The 22584-nt window shown below is 33.7% G+C and overlaps 2 protein-coding genes and 1 long non-coding RNA gene across 4 annotated transcripts; 2 read left to right on the top strand and 1 right to left on the bottom strand.

The window, feature by feature from the left end:
* The first annotated feature begins 233 nt into the window (after positions 1 to 233).
* Positions 234 to 3217, top strand: LOC103873500 (BAHD acyltransferase BIA1-like). Of its 2 annotated transcripts, none has more exons than XM_009151909.3 (2): positions 234 to 889; positions 2175 to 3217. In XM_009151909.3, exons 1-2 carry the CDS (start codon positions 484 to 486, stop codon positions 3044 to 3046), a joined length of 1278 nt encoding a protein of 425 aa, XP_009150157.1. In that variant the 5' UTR covers positions 234 to 483; the 3' UTR covers positions 3047 to 3217. The 2 variants fall into 2 exon arrangements, with proteins under 2 accessions (XP_009150157.1, XP_009150158.1); XM_009151910.3 differs by having other exon boundaries at positions 2178 to 3217.
* Positions 3218 to 8790: 5573 nt separating this feature from the next.
* LOC103873501 (O-acyltransferase WSD1-like) lies at positions 8791 to 16685 on the bottom strand. The gene is made up of 6 exons (XM_033274118.1): positions 15658 to 16685; positions 15484 to 15550; positions 15282 to 15400; positions 14953 to 15162; positions 9228 to 9365; positions 8791 to 9136 (listed from the first exon to the last, which is right to left on the bottom strand). Exons 1-6 carry the CDS (start codon positions 16222 to 16224, stop codon positions 8978 to 8980), a joined length of 1260 nt encoding a protein of 419 aa, XP_033130009.1. The 5' UTR covers positions 16225 to 16685; the 3' UTR covers positions 8791 to 8977.
* Positions 8918 to 10771, top strand: LOC117125735. Its single transcript, XR_004448809.1, has 2 exons — positions 8918 to 9083; positions 9208 to 10771. It is a non-coding gene; the product is annotated as an uncharacterized LOC117125735 (long non-coding RNA).
* Positions 16686 to 22584: the final 5899 nt, after the last annotated feature.

The raw sequence follows: 22584 nt of genomic DNA on the forward strand, positions 1-22584 counted from the left end.
CGAGACAGATCCTTATGCACTCCTTTTACGTTCAGCCCGCGGGACGGCTTGTAAGGGACTGTGAACATGGGCGGTACGGGATTGGGACGGCCTTTTGGAGACCGCAGCCCGCGCGGGATGGGCCCGCCTGAACCCGCGAGATGACGATCCCGCCGCGGTACGGGACGGGATGGGACGGGACGACCTGTTTGACATCACTACACCCACTCCTCTCCTCCGTCTCATCTTAAATGGGGACTTGGTCTGCTTAAAAGCACTTATTTAATGACTCCAGTATTATTACGTTGCACTTTATATCATTTACATCTACCATACGTGTCCTAACTATAACCTCTCCATCTCCATAACCTACATGTAAATGGAATCAAAACACTACCCACGAACAGTTATAAATATACACACACATCAGATAGTTCGTTATATATGTTTGCAACTAAGAAATTAATATCTTTCTTAAGTAAAACACACATATAAACCCAAAAAATGACACTGAAGATGGAATTAGTCGGTGAAGAAGTAATCAAACCATCTTCACCAACACCTAATCATCTCCAAAGTCTTCATCTTTCTCTCTTTGATCAATTTCTTCCACCAACATACCAGACCGTTGTTTTGTTCTACGACAAAGAATCTGAATTTGATCAAAAAAATCTAAAAGAACATATAATAGGAACGAATTTGATCCAGAGGCTAAAGAGCTCTCTCTCACACACTCTCACTAATTTCTACCCGCTCGCTGGACGGATCCATGGCGTTACCGTTGATTGTAACGACGAAGGAGTTCTGTTTACTGAGGCAAGAACGGATGTACCTCTCTCGGATTTCCTAGGTAACCCTCGATATGATTTGCTTCAGCAACTGATAGCCCCTTCGAAAGTCTCGGATCCAGGTACTACTATTCTTTTAACTTTTACGGTTTATTAATTCAGTTTCAAAAACTAGTTAGCATTCACTGGACTGACAATTTTATCATAAATAAGAAATTTTGATTATTGTTTTTGTCGGCGCTATTTCGTTACATTTCTATATCCCTGGTCATTTTAGCTTTTTCTTTTGTTTTGGTTTAGTTTTTTTTTTAATTCAATTTTTGGATTTTTGGTTTTAAAGATATAGTTTCTGTTTAGGAATTTATGAAATTCGGTTCAGTTTTGGTTTGGCCATTCTGTTTTCGGTTCAATTTGGATAATAAGGTTGGGACCGGATTTATACCCGAGAAAACTTTGGATCCAGTTTGGTTTTGTTTTTACTGTTTCGTTTAATTTGTGTACGTTTTATTGCTAATTTGTGTTTTCCGAAGAAAAATATCAGGTAATTTCAATTTTTGGATAAAATACCAAGTAATTTCACTTTTGGATAAAATATCAAGTAAGTCGGATAATTTGATATATTTCAGAAAATCATTATTTGGATGATTCTTTTTGAATAACTTGGTTTATAAATATTATTTTAGGATTTTTTGTTATTTCAAAACTAAGTATAATCAATATCTTTAGTATATAAACAGCATTTTAAAATTTTGGGTAGTCCTCTCCTCGGTTCAGTTTTGATTTTTTATTTCAGATATTTATGAAATTTGGTACCGTTTTAGTACTCGGTTCTTTGCTTTTGGGTAATACGTCGAGGTCTATATTTACATGTTATAATAGTGAGTTAAATTTAATAAAAAGATATTAAGTAGTATTCCTTGTTTTTGGTCATGATAGTTAGTGGTATTCTTAGTTTGAATGTTACACGAATAGTAAAAAAAACGAAAACACTAAGTCAATAAGTGTGTAGTTCTCTCAACTAAAAAATAGCAAAGATTGTAGAAGTCTCATGATCAAATGGGATTTGGGAGAGACTATTTTACATGTTAGTTATGCTTTCGGAATTGGAATAGTGTATGGTTTTGTCTCATTCTCTAAATCATTAAAACATCTAAATTAAAACCTAAATGGGATTTTTTGTGTCCGTTTCCATTTTACAAAATAAGTTTGTAGAACATTTGCACCAACAAAAAAGTTTTGTAGAACATTGAAATTGTATTTTAAAAATAATGTGCATATACATATGTTTTAAATTTACATTTTAATACAAATTTACACTTTTAAAACAGTGAATAAACCTAATACTCTAGCATTTTTCTTTTTCAAAATAATACTCTTAACATTTTTTTATCGATGTTAAACTTTAAGAAGGCATGTGGCCGTTGTTGCGAGTGAAGGTCAGTTTCTTTAGAAACAGCGGATTTGCGGTTGCGGTTTGCGTTTCACACAAAATCTGCGACACAACTTCTTTGGGGATGTTTATTTGCGACTGGACTAATGCCGCAAAAGGAAACGTTTTGGCCGTAAATCCCACTTTTGAATTGCCCATTTTCTACCCTCCTGCTGATCTTTCTATCAATCTCCCACCGACTATGGAACGAGCCAGTACCTTGACAAAGAGATTCGTCTTTGGTTCCGCCAAGATTAAAGAACTCAAAAGCAAAGCCTCAAGCAAACTTGTGACACACGCTACCCGTAACGAGGCAACCACGGCCCTACTCTTGAAATGTATGATGAAGGCAAGTCGATCAAAAGCAGACGCTATTATAACACAGACCATGGATTTGCGGGCTCGCATTCCTTCTAATTTCTTGTCAGGTAAGTCAATAGGTAACTTATTCTTTTTACCTACTTTAAAAGAGAACACAGAGAAGGAGATTGAACTACATGATATGGTCTTCAAGCTAAGGAATAATAAGAAGGAACTCGATGAGTTAATCAAAGAAGATTCAGATGAGGTGGGTGAGAGGCTCATGAGCGCGATGTTGAGTAGGTTATATGAGATGAGTCCTGAGATGGAGACATTTGTAGTGACTAGCTGGTGTAGAATGCCCTTTTACGGGGCGAATTTTGGGTTGGGAACTCCAGTTTGGGTCGCGGCTGATTCTATCGACAAGACGCAGGTTGTGTTGGTCGATGCAAATGATGGTGAAGGAATTGAAGCTTGGGTTACATTACCTGAAGACGACATGTTTGCGTTCGAACATGACAAGGAATTGCTCGATGTTGCATCTACCTAAGCTTACAGCGGTTGTATTTATGCTATAACTATTTGGTTAACGAAATGTGATTATGTAATAGTGTGTATTGCATTGCATCTTACGATGGCTTTTATATGAGTGTGGTCACATTTGATGCAATTTTTACTACAGTGGAAACTTTCATATATATATTCTGTCATATTTAGATCAGGGTCAAAGGAAACCAATAGATCGGAATAACCCATTAGGTAGACGAAGCCTCATCACTAATGATGGATTCCAGGCTTCCAGCCACACCAGCCTCTAGATCGCAACATACGATCGATAGCGGTGGTCACTTGTTACACTTACTGCAGTAAGTTTTAAAAAGTTTGCCGTTAGCCAAATAAATAGCATATGAGTGTATGACTCATGTCTTACTTAATAAACCGATGTAAAACCTTGTGATATCATCCATCACAATACCACTTGTTAGAATCTTAAATTTGAATCACACTTTGCCAAGTTGATTCTTAATGGATCAAGCTGATTGAGTTTGAGCTTGTAATTCTTCTTCTCGAAACTCAATCACAATGCAAAATACTTTAATTGAATAAATGAAATGTGAATTACACTTTGTACCAAAGAATAATGATACACGTTACGGCATCACGTACCACCGACAGAAAAAATAAAAGATTAAAGGATTGTTTCCTTTCTTCTTTATAAGTAATAGTGTTTTCGTGTATTTCCTATTTCATATAGAATAAGTTATTTTTCCAATTTAGAATAACCTACAACGTACGATCGATAGCGGTGGTCACTTGTTACACTTACTGCAATAAGTTGATGATAGGTTTTGAAAAGTTGGCTGTTAGCCAAATAAAGAGCATGTGTTGAGCTTTAGCAAAGAAGATCATAAAAGAAAGAAGGCTTAGACGTGGAGAACAAGTTGTTTGCTTGCAGTCCATAAAGACAAGTGATGAACAAACCGAAAGTATTTACAGCCATGTTTTCGTACAAAATGATGATCATGATACTAGTGATGAAGATGATGAAGCTTCTAAGCCACCAAAAAAATTCAAGTCCATGGTTGAAATCATGAAAAATTCACAAAGAGTAGAGATTGAAGAGGCGGCTCAAACGATAGAAACTTGTCATCATGCACATGAAGAACCACACTTATGATGAAGCGTGTGATAACAAGGAATGGATAGAGGCGATGAATAAGGAAATAGCCATGATTGAGAAGAACAAGACATAGGAACTAGTGGACAAGCCAAAGAAGAATGTGATAAGTGTGAAGTAGATCTACAAGATCAAAGCTGATGCAAACATAATCACATCAAGCATAAGGTGCAGCTAGTTGCAAGAGGATTCTCTCAATAATATGGTGTTGGCTACTTTGAGACGTTTGTCCCTTTCTCAAAACATGATACAATAAGAGCCATACTCGCACATGAGACTCAGATGATGCGGTGTTTGTATCAGATTGATCTGAAGTCAGCCCTTCTCAATGGAGAACTAAAGGAAGAAGTGTATGTCACATAACCGCCTGGGAATGTAACACAAGGAAAGGAACAAGAGGTGTTAAGGCTACACAAAGCTTTTTACGGTTTAAAGCAAGCCCCAATGTCATGGTATGGAAGGATAGATTTATACTTTCTTCAAAATGGTTTTTAGAGGAGTATCAATGATGCGGTCTTATACATCATGAAGCAAGGAGGAAATGTATTGATCGTGAGTCTATATGTGGCTGATATAATCATCACACGAAGCAACATTCATATCATCAACACATTCAAGGCGAATATGAAGAAAGAATCTGAGATGGTGGATCGTGGATTGTTGAATTACCTTTTTGGAATGGAAGTAATTCAAGACAAGGAAGACGTAATTCTTTCAAAAGAAAAATATGCAAACAAACTTGTTTATAAGTTTAGGATGCGAGACAGCAAGAGTGTAAGCACTTCATTTACACCACGAGGAAAAGGAGTGGAGGATGACAAGGAATATGGAGATCCGACTAAGTATTAAAGCATTGTTGGAGGGCTTTTGTACTTGTGTGCTTCATCACCTCGCATGAAGCACTACCAAGAAGCCAAAAGGGTGTTAACATATGTTAAAGGAACATCAAGCTTTGGAGAGTACTTTACAAGTGTGAAAGAACCAAGATTTGTAGGCTACTCGCAAAGCGATTGGGGTGATTCTAAGGAAGACAAGAAAAGAACTTCAGGTTATGTGTTTACTCTTGGTTCAGCCATATTTTGTTGGCAGTCAAGCAAGCAACACACATTGGCACATTCAACAGCTGAGGCAGAGTACATAGCCGTGTGTGCAGCAGCAAATCAAGCTGTATGGTTACAAAGACTGTTTGAAGATTTTTTTCAGAAGTTTGAAGGAAAAATTCTGATCTTATGTGACAACAAATCAGCACATAGAGATCAAATACCATTGGAAAGAATCCGGTGCAACACAGAAGAACAAAGCACATAGAGATCAAATACCATTTCGTGATGGAAGCTGAGAAAAAAAAAGAATCATTGAACTGGAGTACTGCAAAGGGGATGATCAACTCACATACATTCTCAAAAAGGCATTAGGCAGTTCAAGGTTTGAATAACTCAGGAAGCAGCTTGGAGTGAAGTCGAGATATGATTAAGGAGGAGTGTTAAATTATATAATCTAATCTATCCTTAATGCATTCACATTAGTTAGTTATTACACAAAGAATTGTAACTCTTCATGTGTGTGTTTTTAGTATGAAGTTGTGTCTCTTATACTTGTAATGATTCGATCTCTATATAAAGATCAATCATAAAATGTAAACAATATCTAAGAATCTCAATAATATCAAAGTAATTTCAGACATGTTAGTTAAGTCGAAACTGTTCTTGAATAAGCCTGAAACGTTTATCTTATTCTTTCTCTTTTACTCGTGTGTAACACACTATAATCGTTTTATAACACAAGCGGTTGGTGAAAGATTAACATGCCATTGGCAAAATAAATAACATACGACTCATGTATTACTTTATAAGAGACCGCTCTAAGACCTTGTAATATCTTCCATCACAAAACAAATCTCACGGTTAGTTGCAAGAAAGACCCTTCCTCCTCCTTGAGCTTGTAGTACCTCCACTGATACAGTGAATCGCCTGAGTTGTTAGAATCTTAAATTTGAATCATACTTTACCAATTTGATTCTTCATGGATCAAGCACACTTTAAAAGTAAATTTGACAACAAGAATTAACGACTTCTCTTATGTGAGGGTACATCTTTTCTGGCAACCTTCTCCCACAAAAATCCAATATCAATCAAATATTTACATAATGCTCTAACCCGCGCTTTCTTTATGTTTCAGGTATAAGATTTGGTCAAAACCAATAACAAAGACGAGGACAAAAGAAAAAGGAATGAACTTAAGTTGGAGACTCAAGCTCACTTATCTATGGAGGTTAATTCTTCTTTTTCTATATTTTATTCTCTCTCTCTCTCTTTTTTCTGTTTTATTAGTCTCTTGCTTTCTCTCTATTCTGCAAGGTTTTATAGCTATCTTTCTGCCATTGAGGCAGTAAACTTGATTTATGTTAAATCTTCATTGAGTCATCTTCTAATTTTTTATAAGCATATTCACTTCTAGTTTCTTCCAACTAACGTAATTCTTAGAATGATTTGGGATAGCAAACCTTAAAAAATGTAGTGATAATTGGGAGATTGTTAGTGCAGTAATGGCTGAGTTATAGAAACTGAAGAAAAAAGAACTCCTTAAGGTGTCCATGTACCAGTTATAAAGTATTACATGAAGTTGTACAAGAAGTGCTACGTGAAGTAAAGCTGTGTAGCTAACTTGAAGACTGGAATTGGAATCGACTTAGAGCTGGAGTAAAGACTACTTGGAAGCTAAGCAAGCTATGATTTATCTTGGAGAAAAGGTAGATCACAAGGGAAGGTTTCTAAAAGATTTTGAAGAAGATTTGGAAATATTCCATAAAAGAAGATATGGTAGTATCTTTTCTTTGGGAAGATGACTAAGGCAAGTCACGAAATCCCTTATATATTAAAAGAGAAGCATTGTAATAAATGCATTCACACTATAATAGACACGTGGCAGCTTCACAATGATTTGATAATAAATATGTTAACGCGTTCACACTATATTTATAAATGTGTTCACACTATGTACTTTGCGTTTTTTTTAATATAAAACTCACATACATAGTTGCAATAAAACTCTTATTTTTTTGGTTCAAATAAAAATAAATAACGAATCAAAATCCAAACTATATATATATATATATATATATATTATTTTATTGTTTATGGATAAAATTGAGTAAAATATTCATTATCCGTTTTGATTTGAACAAAAAAATATGGATATCCGTAACTCTACGAAACAAATCAAATACTAAAATATAATATCCAAAAAAGAAGCAAATCACAAATACCATTTAGGAACATATATCTAATTCGATCTGTTATATGGATTTATATACATATATGTAAAGAATTATATATATATATATGTTATATATATTATACTTTATATCACTTTTACAATATTTTTATGAATTAAATTTATTATACTAGGTACTAGAATTTAAAAAATTTAAATAATGTTTTATTTTTGTAATAAAATGTTATTATTAAAATTTTCAATTATTTTTAAAATTTTATTTTATTTTATTTACGGATCAAATCAGATATTCTTTAAAATTCCAAAACATTTCGGATATCCGAGTCACCGAATATCTAGGTGGCTAAAGATCGAATCGACACGAATGCTTCCAAATACCCAGATATTTGATTTGTGCACACCCCTATTTACAGATACAATTTTATTTTCTTTATATGAAAAAATGACTAATGGCAAAACCTTTTTTATTTTAAATTAATTTTAGTTTTACTTTTCATTTATTATTTTGAGCAAAACAGTCATTTAATATTAATTAACAATATCTTTATATATTTGTCAACTATTTGTATATACTTTTAACATACACATATATGTGCACCTTGATGTGAGCACATTGTAACTAAGTATTTACCACAACTGAAGTATCTAATTTTTTTGAAAGTTGGAATATTTTTTCTTAATGTTTCTTTCACTACCGACAAAATTGTAGTGAAATGATTTGTCTTAATAATTTTTTTTTCTTAAATTATTATCTGTTTAAAAACTATAATATGAAAATATTGGTTCGACATGACGACTATCTAAAATTCATAACATGAAAACAAACAAATAATATTAATTTTTTGTTTTTACCGGAAAAAATCAAAAAAATCAAACATTTTAGCCGAATAAACGAAAATAAATATTAATTTAAAATAATAGTTATATTTTAGAAGATTAAAAACAAAAAAAAAACTTAAAACCGAACCAATATCCAGATTAAACAGATTTAATGTATTTTTATTAAAAATAACGAAACTAATAATCACATCCCGCGCAAGGCGCGGGTTATTACCTAGTATACAAGTATAAGTAGTGAAAGACGTGCCTAGAATTAGGTACCACCTCAAGAGAAGGTCTTAAGCATAAGAGTTTTAGTGTCAAATGAGAGTAGACACAAAAACATAAGGGCTAAGGGCCATGAAGGGATCATAGGGATTCTTGGATTGAGAAGATCTAGGAACGTATTAGACTAGTGTCTATGTCTAAGTGTGACATGTTAGTCAACTCGGAAGGGAGCTAGTAAGCCATTTATCTATGTAAAGATAAACCTTCATTGTAATAGACTCGTCTTGCACCTTCTAAAGTTACTGACTAAGGTTCATTTTTTACACGTTTCATTCTTGGCTAAAGATTTTTTTTCTTTGGAAAAAAGTTTGTACACAACTTTTTCTGAACAAAAGAGCCAAAACAAAGTTGATAAAGTACCCTTTATAGTCTTCATTTTTAGAAATTTTCTAATGGTTTCTTTGTCTCATTTCAAGTTTTGATTATTATTTCTTGACCTGAATCAGAAGAAAATATTTCAAACTATTGAGTAGCATTTCTTTCTTGGACAGCAGCTTTGATGCTTCTTAGAGATTCCTCCAAATCGTCACATAGCTGATGAGGATCACAAATGGCCGTTGGATCCACGGTTAAAGAAATAGTCATCTTGTTCATATAACTTTGAAAATGCATCGTCAAAGCCTGATCAAAGACCAATGATATTATCAAATAGTAATCACTAGTTTTTTTTTTTTTTTTGTAATATGAAATAGATCATGGCGAACGATTTTACGTGGGGGTGTCCATAAGCACTCGGGGCTATGTAGGTGATGGGATGCCCATATAAGCTAACTTCTTCAGTAGGACCCACCAAGTTTGAAAACGACATCGTTGTGTTTGATATTGTTCTGCTTGTTAAACTAGCCGCCCTCTGCAATATTTTAAATTCATAAGATTAATTGTTATCTATACTATTAAAAGGGAATCATTCTAAAAAAAACTACTTATACAAGGTTGTTAGATCTATTTATTAGTTAATTATTTTTGGTCTTACCTAATATTTCTCTAACAATATAAAGTAACATGAGATACATACCAAATTTAGTTGTTTACTCAAACCATATATATTACATACGTATATTATCACAACACCTATATACGAAATTGTAAACACCATGAAATACTTTAATGAATGTAAAGCTTTCATGAACACTATTTACATATAGTTTGAGGTTTATATTATCGATAATATACTATGATAAAATGACATTTTCGTAGCACTTATAAATTTGTAATATATAATTCTTAATTGTACAAGTGATGTGTTGTAACATATAATAAAACGTCAATTCCGTTTTGGATCGAACTGACTTCCAATTTAATTTTGACATTGAGATTCAAGCCATATATAAGAACATCCCCATTCACGAACAAATATGTTTAAACCAAACATATTATTAATTTTAGAATAAACATATTTATAACATAGTATATGTTGATAATACCCAAACCGGTTTACTATACGTACTGATATATATATATATATATATATATATATATATATATATTAATTATCATAGTATTCTAATGTTTGTGGAATATGTATACAGCCAAGTTAAGAATTAGTGTTTTAATATCCTAGAAGATATTTTTAAGCCTTTTGCGTAACAACATATCTCGATTCGTAAAAGATCATAACTTATACGTTCCATATTTTCATCTAACTTCTATATATATCAAGTACGGTAAATGTAATAAATCCCGATAGCTATTATAGCATTTCTTCCCGTTTAATAAGGAGCTATTATCATTACTCCCATATATTAAGCATCATAAATATTATAAATGTTTTAAGCTATATTTATTGAGAATCTAAAATATAATAATTTTTTGGTGATGTCAATTTTTTTTTGGTTTAGATTTAGATCAGTTTTTTTCGGGTATGAGTTGGTTTGGATCCATAATTTAAATAGTCGTAAAATACATATAATTTTCAGGTATATAGTGGATCTATGCAGGTTTATAGTGGATCCAGGTAAAATACATATAATTTTCAGCTATATAGTGGATTTTGTTAGGTTTGGATATCTAGGACCCCAAGTACCAGTAAACCTGCAAATATATGAAACCCAAAAAATACATGAAAACCAGTAAATACCCGAAATATATTCAAATACTTGAAAAGTCCCGATTTAACTCAAAATCTGATCCGCGAAACCAAAAATGCCTAAAATTTAATCTGATTACCCTAAATATGTTCTTAAAATTTTGAAATTCTACTTAAACCCTGAAACTATAACCGGAAACCCAAACCTGAAACTTAAAAGAATATCCGTACACTACAAGAAAACAGCGGTATTCTGACGGACATTCCGACGGAAAATGAAATCCTCGGAATATCCCAAGGAATTTCCGAGGATATTCCGAGGAAACACAAAATTTGGTTTCCTCGGAATATACCGACGGAATTCCGAGGAAATAACATTCCGTCGGAATATTCTTATGGAATACCGAGGAAAACTGTATTCCTCGGAAAAAACCGATGAATTCCGAGGAAATATTATAGCCGTTCGAGAGCCGTTGGAGAGCCGTTGGGGGATTTTAAAAATTCTGAGGAAATTCCGACGAACTAGCCGTTGGCATCGGAATTCCGTCGGAATTTCCTCGGTCTGTCGGCAGGATTTCAACTATAAATACAAGCACCCCTCTTCCTCTTCATTCACTTCATATCTTCATCCTCCCTCTCACTCTCTTTACACACGAATTTGATTCATAAAAAACATGTCTTCTTCAAATTATTTTCGTTCTTGGATCGATCGACCTCATTTGGATCCGAACACGAGATTGCTTGCGGAAGAATACCAACGAGGTATAACCGAATTCATGGGGTTAGTTCACCGACAACCGGAAGCAAAAACAGGTATGTTAAGATGTCCTTGCTCTAATTGTAAAAATAAAAAGGTTATTAAAGAGTGGGATGTTTGGACTCATCTATATTTGAGTGGGTTTACACGAAGTTACAAAATTTGGTATCATCATGGGAAAACTGATTATGAACATGGTAGTACTAGCGAACCTCAGCCAGCGGTTAGATTAGAAGAACCAATTAGAACGGATGTAGATTATGGTGTAGGTACTGAGCAGATGGTAAATGATCATTTTAGAGGGGAAGATTTACCCAATATAGAAGCTAGGAGATTTTATGATATGTTGGATACTCGAAAACAACCATTGTACGAAGGTTGCAGAGATGGTCATTCAGCTTTATCATCTGCTACAAGATTGATGGGCATTAAAATGGATTATAATTTGGCTGAAGACTGTGTGGATGCGATTGCTGATTTTGTAAAAGGTATTCTACCCGAGGATAATGTAGCTCCTGGTTCATAATACGAGGTTCGGAAACTCGTAGCTGGTCTTGGTTTATCGTATCAGGTAATAGATATATGCAGAGACAACTGCATGATTTATTGGAGGGCGGATGAAGAGCAAATTTCATGCAAATTTTGTGGGAAGCCTCGTTATAAAGATACGAGTGGAAGAGTTCTAGTGCCATATAAAAGGATGTGGTATTTGCCTTTGACGGAAAGGTTGCAGAGGTTGTATCTGTCTGAACGCACAGCGCAACCAATGAGATGGCATGCGGAGCACTCAACAGATGGTGAGATCAGACATCCTTCGGATGCAAAAGCGTGGAAGCATTTCCAATCAAAATATTCCGACTTTGCGTATGAGAGAAGAAATGTCTACCTTGGATTATGTACTGATGGTTTCAGCCCGTTTGGCAAGAGTGGAAGACAGTATTCTCTATGGCCAGTCATTCTTACACCATACAACCTACCCCCAAACTTGTGCTTGCGACGAGAGTTTTTGTTTCTCTCGATTCTCGTTTCCGGACCAGAGCATCCTAAGAGATCACTTAATGTGTTTCTTCAGCCACTAATATATGAGTTGCAACAACTATGGGTTCAAGGTGCTGAAACATACGATGTTTCGTGTAAAGAAAACTTTCAAATGCGGGCAGTACTAATGTGGACAATAAGTGATTTATTAAAACTTTTTTTTGTAATTATTAAACTATTTATATTTTTGTGATTAAAAAACTATTTTAAACTATTTTTTAAACTATTTTTTATTTAAACTGTTTTTTTTTTCAGCAACAATTCAACTGGAATTCCGATGATACACTCTCTATCTATCACCACTTCGTCCATAAAGTTATGGATAACTATGGGCAGCAAATGTACGAGTGGAAGAAGAAGTGGGAAATAAACAAGGTAGTTTTTAATTTATTAAACAATTTTTTAATTTATTAAACTATTTTTTTATTTATTTAACTTTTTTTTTTTAATTAAAAGGTCTCAAAGTCGATGAACGACACGGTCTGGAAGGAGTTGTGTGCGCATTGGGATAAGGAAGAGACGAAAGAAACTTCTTCCACCAACTCCAACAACCACAGGAGCGACCGTAAAGGGAAGGACATTTACAAGCATAACTTAGGTGCTCAATCTATTGCCACTCTGGGGGATCGCATGGTAAGTTCAACCGCTTTTTTTTCAATTATTTAAGTTTCAGAATTTTATTTTTTTGTGCATTTCTTCAAATTTCTAATGTTTGTTTAATTTATGTTTTTTCAAGGCGGAAGAAAATGAGGGCGAGCCGGTTGATGATCTCGCCCTAATGAAAAGGGCGTATACCAACAAAAAGACCGGCCAGATTGATGATGGTCTTGTGAGGGACGTGGTCAGCCTGGTCCAAACTCAGGTGTATGACAAAGTGTCTCAGCTTCAAACCGATGATGACGATTCGACGGCTTCGACCAACTTGTCCCGGGTTCGAATCAATGAAATCGTTGAATCGGTAAGTTCTTTTTTTAAAAGTTCAATTCATTTATTTCTTGATTTTTATTTTATCATCTTTTTATATTATTTAAATTTGGCTATTTAATATTTCAGTAGGTTCCAAAGAAGAAGGGACGTGTGGTCGGTTTGGGTCGTCGCTCCCGGTCGGCTGCTCCTTCTTCTGCACCACCGCCCTATGTTGATCCAGAAGTACTTACGGCTCAGTTGAAGGACAAGGATGATCGCATATCTGCGTTGGAGACCAAGATGGCAGCTCAACAGGCGGGCTATGAGACACATAAGAGGTTGAACGAGCAAATGATGGAGATGATGAAGAGGATGTACCGGAATGAGGTGTTCCCGAACATTCAAGACCCGTAGTTTTTTATTTTTTTTTCAAAACTCGGAATGTTTTATTTTTATTTGTACAACTTTGAATATTATCTAATATGTTTTCAATTTTAATTTTAATTTTATATTTTCGAATTTAAATTTCAAAAATTTTAATTTTTTTAAAAAAATAATTTTTCTAAAAAAATTAATGTTTTTCGAAATTCTGAGGAAATGCACCCTCGGAAATTTCCGACGAACATTTCCTCGGAATAAGTTGTCGGAATATACCGAGGGACTATTCCTCGGAATTTTCCGAGGGCCATGTTCCTCGGAAATTCCCGATAAAAATTCCGAGGAACGTTTCGTCGGAACTTCCGAGGATAGGACCATCGGAAAGTCCATCGAAATATTCTGAGGAAGTCCTCCCTCGGTATATTCCGAGGACTTTTCCGGCGAACTGGTGGTCCTCGGAGTTTCCTCGGAAATTAGTTTCCTCGGAATTCCGTCGGAAATTTCCGAGGGATTTCCGAGGAATAATGAATTTCCGAGGAGTTTTTTCCGAGGGATTGTTTCGTCGGTATGTCGTCGGAATACTGTTATTCCGATGACATACCGACAATTTTTTTCCTCAGTATGCCGCTGTTTTCTTGTAGTAGTAATACCAAAAGATATATGAAATATCGAAACATACCTAATATACAAAAATAATCTGAGTACTTTTGGTATCCGATCGAGTCTCATGTCTGATTGGAACAAAGTCAAAACCTACGGGTCTTATAAAATAACCAATAGGTACCTTTCCCATGGACCCGAACCGAACCTATATTTTCGGGTAGATCTCGGTTGTTTTGGATCAGATAAAATGCACAGACTTAGAAAGAGTTACATAAAAATATATATACAAAAAACTAAATAACCTAATTTATATTTTTTTAAGATTATCTGCTTCAATATAATATAATTTCGTAACATAATAATGTACAAACAATCCAAAATACTAATTCATATAAAACTATGTTTATAGTTTTTAAAAACCCGCGCTTTCGAAGTGTGGATCAAAATCTAGTACTAATTTAAAACAATAAATGAATGGGGTTAGTCTTTTAATGTTTGTCTGATGGAACTTTTGTAGTTTTTTTTTTCTTTGTAAACAACATATAAAACATGTATTTATACACCGTGGCGACTGACTTAACAATAATATTAATACAACCCACTAGGTTATATATTGTGATTTTGTTAGGCGAAAAATTATTATCTAGCTACTTATAATAAAATTTTCAGATATGACTATGGTTGATATTTTAACTAAAACAAAGAGGAGTTATGTATCATTAGACTGACCACAACTCCAAGCATTTTTATTAGGATTTTAGTAGAGGTGAAGGTTAGCAAAGCTTCTAACGAGTTCTTCTTCCTCTGAATGATCGACTTGACTCGTCGGAGATGTTCCAACGGGTCATCGTGTAATGCAAGAGACAATGGAAAGAGCATATAGCCAATCCAGTTTCCCCATTTACACTTAGATCCTTTAGCCATCATATTAGCTAGATCCTGCACTTCTTAATCAAGAAAACGACAATATTCAAATCTGTTTGTAGTCAAGATATTATTTGTGTAGTGTATATATATATATAGTTATATAGTTTTGTAAGAATAAAAGCTTAATTTGCCTGAACTCCAGTAGTAGGTCTTATGTTTACAAGCAGACATGCCCTTAGCCTTATTTCTTTAAGCATATTACTTGAATTCCTTTTAGATTCGTGTTCTCCTGCTTTCTTCTCCTTCTCACCTACAATCTTGTTATAATATTATTAAATTTCACATGTTATAATCATAACTGTTGCTCCTTAAAAAAAAATCATAACAATTTACCGTATCTTCTTTCTAAGTACTCCGAGAGAGCAGCTTGAGCTACTCCAAGTAATACATCGTTGACGGTCTGCCAGAACAGATAAATAAATAAAAATAAGATCAAATATGAAAATGTAATATCATAGAGTATAATAATTAATATCACTAATATAAAGTTTATGGTCGAAAGTTTACCATCTTCATGGCGTTCTTAATGAGCTTAATGTCTTCAAGATCTACGGTACGATGAACCAAACACATCCGCTTACTCTTACTTAGCCGGAAATCGCCTTTGATGGGTGTGTCAGTGTCCTTAAGAAACATTGTCGTAGCAATAAACTTCAATGCATCACAAAGGGTATTCCAAACCAACATAACCATCCATATTAACCGGGAATAACCGGCCATTGATTTTGATGACAGTCGGTTCTCGTTCGGTAAACTCGGGAGCTCTTCGTGGTTTGATGTTTTACGCGTACAAGCGTGGACTAGAGACATTAGAGACATACCATCACCGACCGAGTGATGAATCTTTAAAACGACGACAGTTTGAGCGTCTGACGTTTTTAAGTCAAGTAAGTGAACTTCCCATAATGGCTTCGAGGTATCCAACGGGATTGTAGTGAGGTCAGAGACGTAACTCTCCAGAAAAGCGTCTGCGTTTGCGTCCTCTAGTTCGATTTTGGGAATGATGACGTGATCCTCGGCTACCACCTTCGTTCGAACCCATTTTTGTTCTTGGCTACTGTCGTTCACCTTCATTAATTTTGTTTAAATAGAAATATTAATATAAAATGTAAAAATACTAAACCTATTTTTCTTGAAATTGCTAACTAAAACTATATAAAAACCTTCTAAGAATATGACAATCTAAAAAATAATTATACAAAATTATATGTCGATTCTCAAAATATTTTTCCTTAACGATAAAATGAACATATCTATCTATATATAAATATGTTCGCTTCTCTCATCTGATGCCATGTCATCAAGTCAGTCAGGGGTAATTGAACTCAGCACCTCTAGCACTGGTAATTTCTTTTAGAACCACTAGGCTAAAGTCACTTTTTATAAATATGTGGCCGCGAAAATACTTATTATTATGTCGGCTGGAAGCTCATGCTTCTTCTGCTTGTGGTCAGGGCCGACACTGAACTGACGTCAAGATAAAGATCGTGAAGTTAAAAACTTTGCTCTAAACAATTTTGCAATGTTTCCAACCTTTATAACTTGATGCATATAATATATATCAAAATACATTTGTTGTACACGCTTTTATTAGTTTTGCTTTTAAAAGAAGTTATTTACAGTTATAAATGTTTTGTGCCAGTGAAGTAATGGTTGAAAAACCTTTATACATATGTCATTTTAAAATAACACTCAACTTCTATATATAGTCAATACATCTATCCATGTTATATTCTAGACTAAATATTTTATCTTTTAAAAATATAGAAAACAGTTTTTTTAGTCTACAAGCAAATGTTGTAGAGCAAGTATGCATTATATAAAATAATATATATTTAAAATCCATACGCAAAAACATAAAAGTTGTTATAGGCCTCTTTCTGACACATGCACACTCCACTATGAATAAGAATTAAAAAAAAAAACAGTATTGTCATCAAAATTTATCACAAATCCACATTTGTACATCTATAATTATGAGTTGAACAATTAGTTAATTTGATACAATACCAAAGCAAGAATAATCGAAAAACAACTATACCACCGCATACTAATAAGTAACACATAAAAAATAACCAAATTCTTGAATCTTAAAACAAATTTCAACGCGAGCATTTAGTGAATATCAAAACTAATATCCCGTCCGTAGGACGGGCCGACCCTAGTAATTTAATAATAGAATGAATCTTCCACTAAAAGATAAAATCGACATATTATTTATGTGGAAGATTCATTCTTTTATTAAACGGCATATAATTCTGCTAATATATTTTTTGTCATGGCCTAGAATATCCATTTTACTAAGAAATGAAGTAAAGACACAACTTAACTAAACCCCCAATAAACCAGTATATTTGGTGAATGAAACATTTTATATAGACATCTACATATTATTTCTGACCAGTATGCTGGAGAAACGTGGATGTTTAAGCAAAGTTTGCTCTAATCCTTCGATAAACACATCTCGATTGATCTTGCTCTTTAAACCAATCACCGCAGTGATGTAGCAGTTGAACTCCGGCGCGGTAAACAAACGCGCCGTTGGAGTAAGCGGTTCATCATCATGTTCTCCCTGTCCCGCTGGTTCCTGTCTTCCTGTCTTAATCTTCATAGTTGAGTTTGTGTTTTTCACTCTTTCAATCTCGACTCTAAAATGGTTCATCCTCTTTATAGTGTATAGCCTCCAATCGTGCATGCCATTTTCTCTTTTATTGATAGTTTTAAAATCCTTTATAATCGTTGGAAATATTCAATATTTTTTTTATAAAATCGTTTGTCTTGGATCTCGACTCAATAAATAATTTTATCCTCTCCATAGGTTATAGCGTGTGTGCAACATTTTCCTTTCTAATCGTTTGAAACTTTCAGTTTCTTATCCACAGTTTATATATTTGATCCAGTAGTAGATAATAATTAGGTAAGCAAATCTATACTATTAAAAGGGAAAGAGTCTTAAAAAATCTACTTAGACAAGGTTGTTAGACCATTTTATTAGACTTAACTATTTATTTGATTTTACCTTATATTTCTCTAACTATATAAATACTTTACATAATTTAAATAAACTCATTTATTTTTTTCCCATGATATATTATATAATTACTCTAACAATAAATCTCCATGAATATATGACAGATTATTCAAACATATTTACACATGACGTAAACATTACCATGTATAGTTTCATTAATAGTATAAATATTTTTAATGGTTTAGTTATGTTAAATAGGTATATAATTTGTATTCTAAAAATTTAAGTACTCATTTGGTTCTTAGTTCGGTTTCTATTTTTCGATTCCAAAAATATATATAATATTCTCAGTTATTTACGAAATTCAGCTTAATTTTGGTTTTTTTTTTAATTTGGTACGGTTCAGTGCACTCGGATAAATGTACCCAAACCTACATTATATATCTTATATAGAAATATATAAGAATAATTGATTTAATTTTAAAAATAAACCCGCGCTTTCTAAGCACGGATCAAAATCTAGTATAAGTTAAAAAAGTATTAGCTAAGCATATTTGTAAACTTTTAACACTCTTTGTTCTTTATTTTAATAACAAAATTATATATATCTTAATCCTCAATTTTCATAGCCTTCAATCGTGTGTGCTACTTTTTTATTAATCATTGGAAATTTTCACGTTTTATTATTTATTATTTCTCCCGTCTCGGAAATTGTCCAGTAAATGTGTATATGGACGTTTTTTTTTTGACGTCGATGTGTATATGGACGTTAAACACACATATTAACCAACAAAAATATGTATATGCGTTAAACTTTTGGGATATTTTTCTGTTCGACTCTTATGAGCAATAGATTTATTTTAGTACTCTTTTTTTCAAAAAAAAAAAATTATTTTGGTACTCGTAAGAGATTTAGAAAAAACAGATAGCGAGAAAATGGGTATTCGCTAAAATAACCCGCAAGCAAGGATTCGACTCAATTTATAATCAAAAATAAATACATTTTTTGTCATCAACATAAACATACTCAACCAATACTATACAAACTAAATTGGTAACTCTTCGTCCATATGAACGATAAAAGATATCTGTTTCCTGGAATTGGATGCAAGACTTTCCACCCGTGTATTATGCGTTCGAAGTATATGAATGAGCTCTGAATGATTAAAACTTCTTTTCAGGATTTTAATATTTTTCAAATAACTTGTAAAAGCATCTCATTCTTCTGATTCCGAAACCATCTTCACCAATTGAGAGAAATCTATTGAAAATAAAACATGAAACTGTTGTAAATTTCTCATATATTCCACTATCCAGATGGGCGCTTCTATTTTCGTATGAAGGGTGATAGGCTGGCTCTCGTATTCCTTTCCCCATCAGTCTATCTAAACCTTCTAACGTAGTATACCATCATTGCCCCAAATGATCATCTTGATATTTCCATGACCCATCCATAATACACCATCTTCCCGGTAGGAAAGGTAAGCTTCTTACCTCGAGAGTCCTAGATTGGTTGACCTTTTGTGTTAATGTAGCATATGCCTCAGACCAAAGTAATGATTTAGTTTCTACCAATCTTGAGTATCTATAAGATCAATATCTAGGTTACTGAAAATTTTATTGTTGCGTCATTTCCAAATGTACTATAAAATCCATGTAAATTGATGATCTTCCGTGTACGGAAAAAACTGTCTAGTACAAATGATCCATATGTTCGAAAAGTGATTGCAAAGAAAAATATCTAGAATCAATGGAATCTTTGAGAGAGCCCAGATTTGGACCCCCTGGGAACGTTCAAAAAACACATGGTTAATTAATTCTTTGGTTTCTCCACATTTTTAGCATTGTGTATCACCATGAATCCCTCTTACTCGTAAATGTTTCTTCACTGATATACATCATGACACTAATTACCATAAAAAATGTTTTATTTTTTTGGACATAGTATTTTCCAAGAATAAACTTTTAAAGGAAGGACAGTGGGTCCATACACTAGCAGCATTTTTTCTCTGTCAGGATATATTTGTACCACTTAATAACCAGATTTCATTGTATATTTCTACTATTGAAGTGCCATCCATCTTTATCGACCATCTGATTCTGACTCAATGGTACACTTTCTATAATATTCGCATCCTATGGATTCACCAATGATCAGATTGGCTGTGAATTTCATGCCCGTGATGTTGCATTGATGAGAGAATATCAGGGTAATGATTTTTTTGATTAATGTTTGATGGTCTCTAGGGAGTAGTTATGAGCCAAGGATCATTCCATACGGAAATAGATGATCTTGATTCCACCCTTTTGATTAGCTATTTGTTAACTAGAGATCTAGCAGATACAATATTGTGTCATCCATATAACAGTGAGTATGATGTAGTCGGTTTCAAGAGAGATGTGTTCCTTAAATGTCGTCTTTTGAAGAGTTGAGAGAATAAGGTTATAGGTTTCTCCATTAAACGCTAAAACTGTTTTTTCAATATAGATGTATTAAAATCTGTTAGATCTTTACACTTTAGTCCTCTTTCGTTCATATGGTGACATAACTTGTCCCATGATTTTCAATGTATTTTTTTTTTTGTGTTTCTTTTTGAATTTTATCAAAATTATGCCACTACACTTGTCAACTTTTTTGTTACGTTTTTTTGGTAATCTAAAACATTGGTAAAACCGTAATCACTGAAAAATCTTTATATATATAAAATGATAGTTTATAATAGTGTAGATAAGACTACATATTGATTTGATCAAAGACTACATAATTATTGTAAATTATATAATATACAGATAATTAAGAACATATATCTATCATTATATATATTAATAATATTTTTGTTATTTAAAGAGTTGAAAACATTTATTTTATAATACATAATTAAAATAATAATATTATAGACAAGACGAATTGGGGATTTTAAATATTTTTCTGTCACGTTTTTTAAACAAGTCTGGACGAATTCAATGCCCATGAGAAATATATTTATCTGCCGTTTGGGTGATCAGATGGGGCAACAGAAGATGACACGAGGATTGGGTCCTACTTAATAAAGTAGATGACGTTGACTACCTGAGTTTTAATTCTTTACTAGGTAGTAATTAGCACATGATGAGATATTGTTTATTTTTTCCCGCATCTGATTAGATATTTGATTTAGGGGTGGAAATAAAACGAAAGATATGTCAGTTGGTGGAAAATAAAGATATCTCCAGAAATTAAACCCGAATATAAACAGCGAAGTTCTAAATTATAAAAGAAGAAGAAAAGGATTAATGAGCCACAAATCACCAGAGGTTTACGAAGGGACAACCAGACGATTTGAGAACGAGCATCTAACACGGAGAAACCACATGATAAAGTGATAAGTTTGATAACCAATTCAAAAAGCAGAAATAGAAAGATTATCATACAACATGCCAGGATGAAGAGAAGCCAATATAATGTTTCAATATCACACTTTTCACCTAAAAGAAGTCAATAACAATTTAGAATCCTCGAGACGATTCACAGTTGCTAACTAAAGAACAAGAAACCAAACTCTCCAAAATGAACCAAAACCAATTGGCGACAAGAGGGTCACCTAACTCGAAAAAAGGACATTATGACCGCACCAACAAAAAAAACAGTCAAACCAACAACACAACCAAGCATAAAGCACTCTGAATAATGGGCTATAAGCAAACAAACTATAGGGATGAAGAAAGCTCTAAGGCTACATCCGCAAAAACACTTGCACAACCTTCAGTAGCTACATCGCACCGTTAACAGATCCTCAATCTGACATCTGACGCTAGACTCATCACAAAATTCAATCCTTTAAAACAAAACTGAACTTTATGGGAACCAAAATTCACACCGTCGAGATTTAGTTAATGAAGGAAAGTCAAGTAAACCTAATTTTCCTTGGAGGTCCGGGCTATCTGCGTAATCACACGAAATCAAAAGAAAGATGAATAACAAGATGTCGGTAGAATGTCGTTCAGAGGCGTTTTATTGATAAATAAGAGTAGAGTTACAGAATTTCGCCGAGAAAAAGATGAACAGAGAATTGCTACCAATAGAACCCTAGAACAAAGCGGAAAAAACGTTCTAAGTATCACTTTGCTAGTCGAGCCACCAAAATCCTAAGTATTCTAAGCTAGCAAGAGTTCTCTAGGTCTAAAAATCTCGGATCCATGCGCCTTTGCTCCAGCTCTCCTTATATATGTATCCAAGGTCAGTGGCCTCTTTCCTTTTTGCCTCTGGGCCCAAGTTTATCCTTTTGTGGACATATCACATTTTCCTCTCATCTTCGTAGTTATCTTCGGCAACTTGACATTTATCCTCGAAGCTTGACATTTATCCTCTCATGCGGGTACAAGATAAACCGTCATAGTAGTCTTGAGCTCATTCTCGTCTAAAATCACAAGTGGACTCTTTAGCTGTGTCTCTAGGCCTATTTGGGCAGTTTTACGATTTCTTT

The sequence above is a fragment of the Brassica rapa genome, chromosome A06 (assembly GCF_000309985.2).
Source record: "Brassica rapa cultivar Chiifu-401-42 chromosome A06, CAAS_Brap_v3.01, whole genome shotgun sequence".
NCBI lineage: Eukaryota > Viridiplantae > Streptophyta > Magnoliopsida > Brassicales > Brassicaceae > Brassica > Brassica rapa.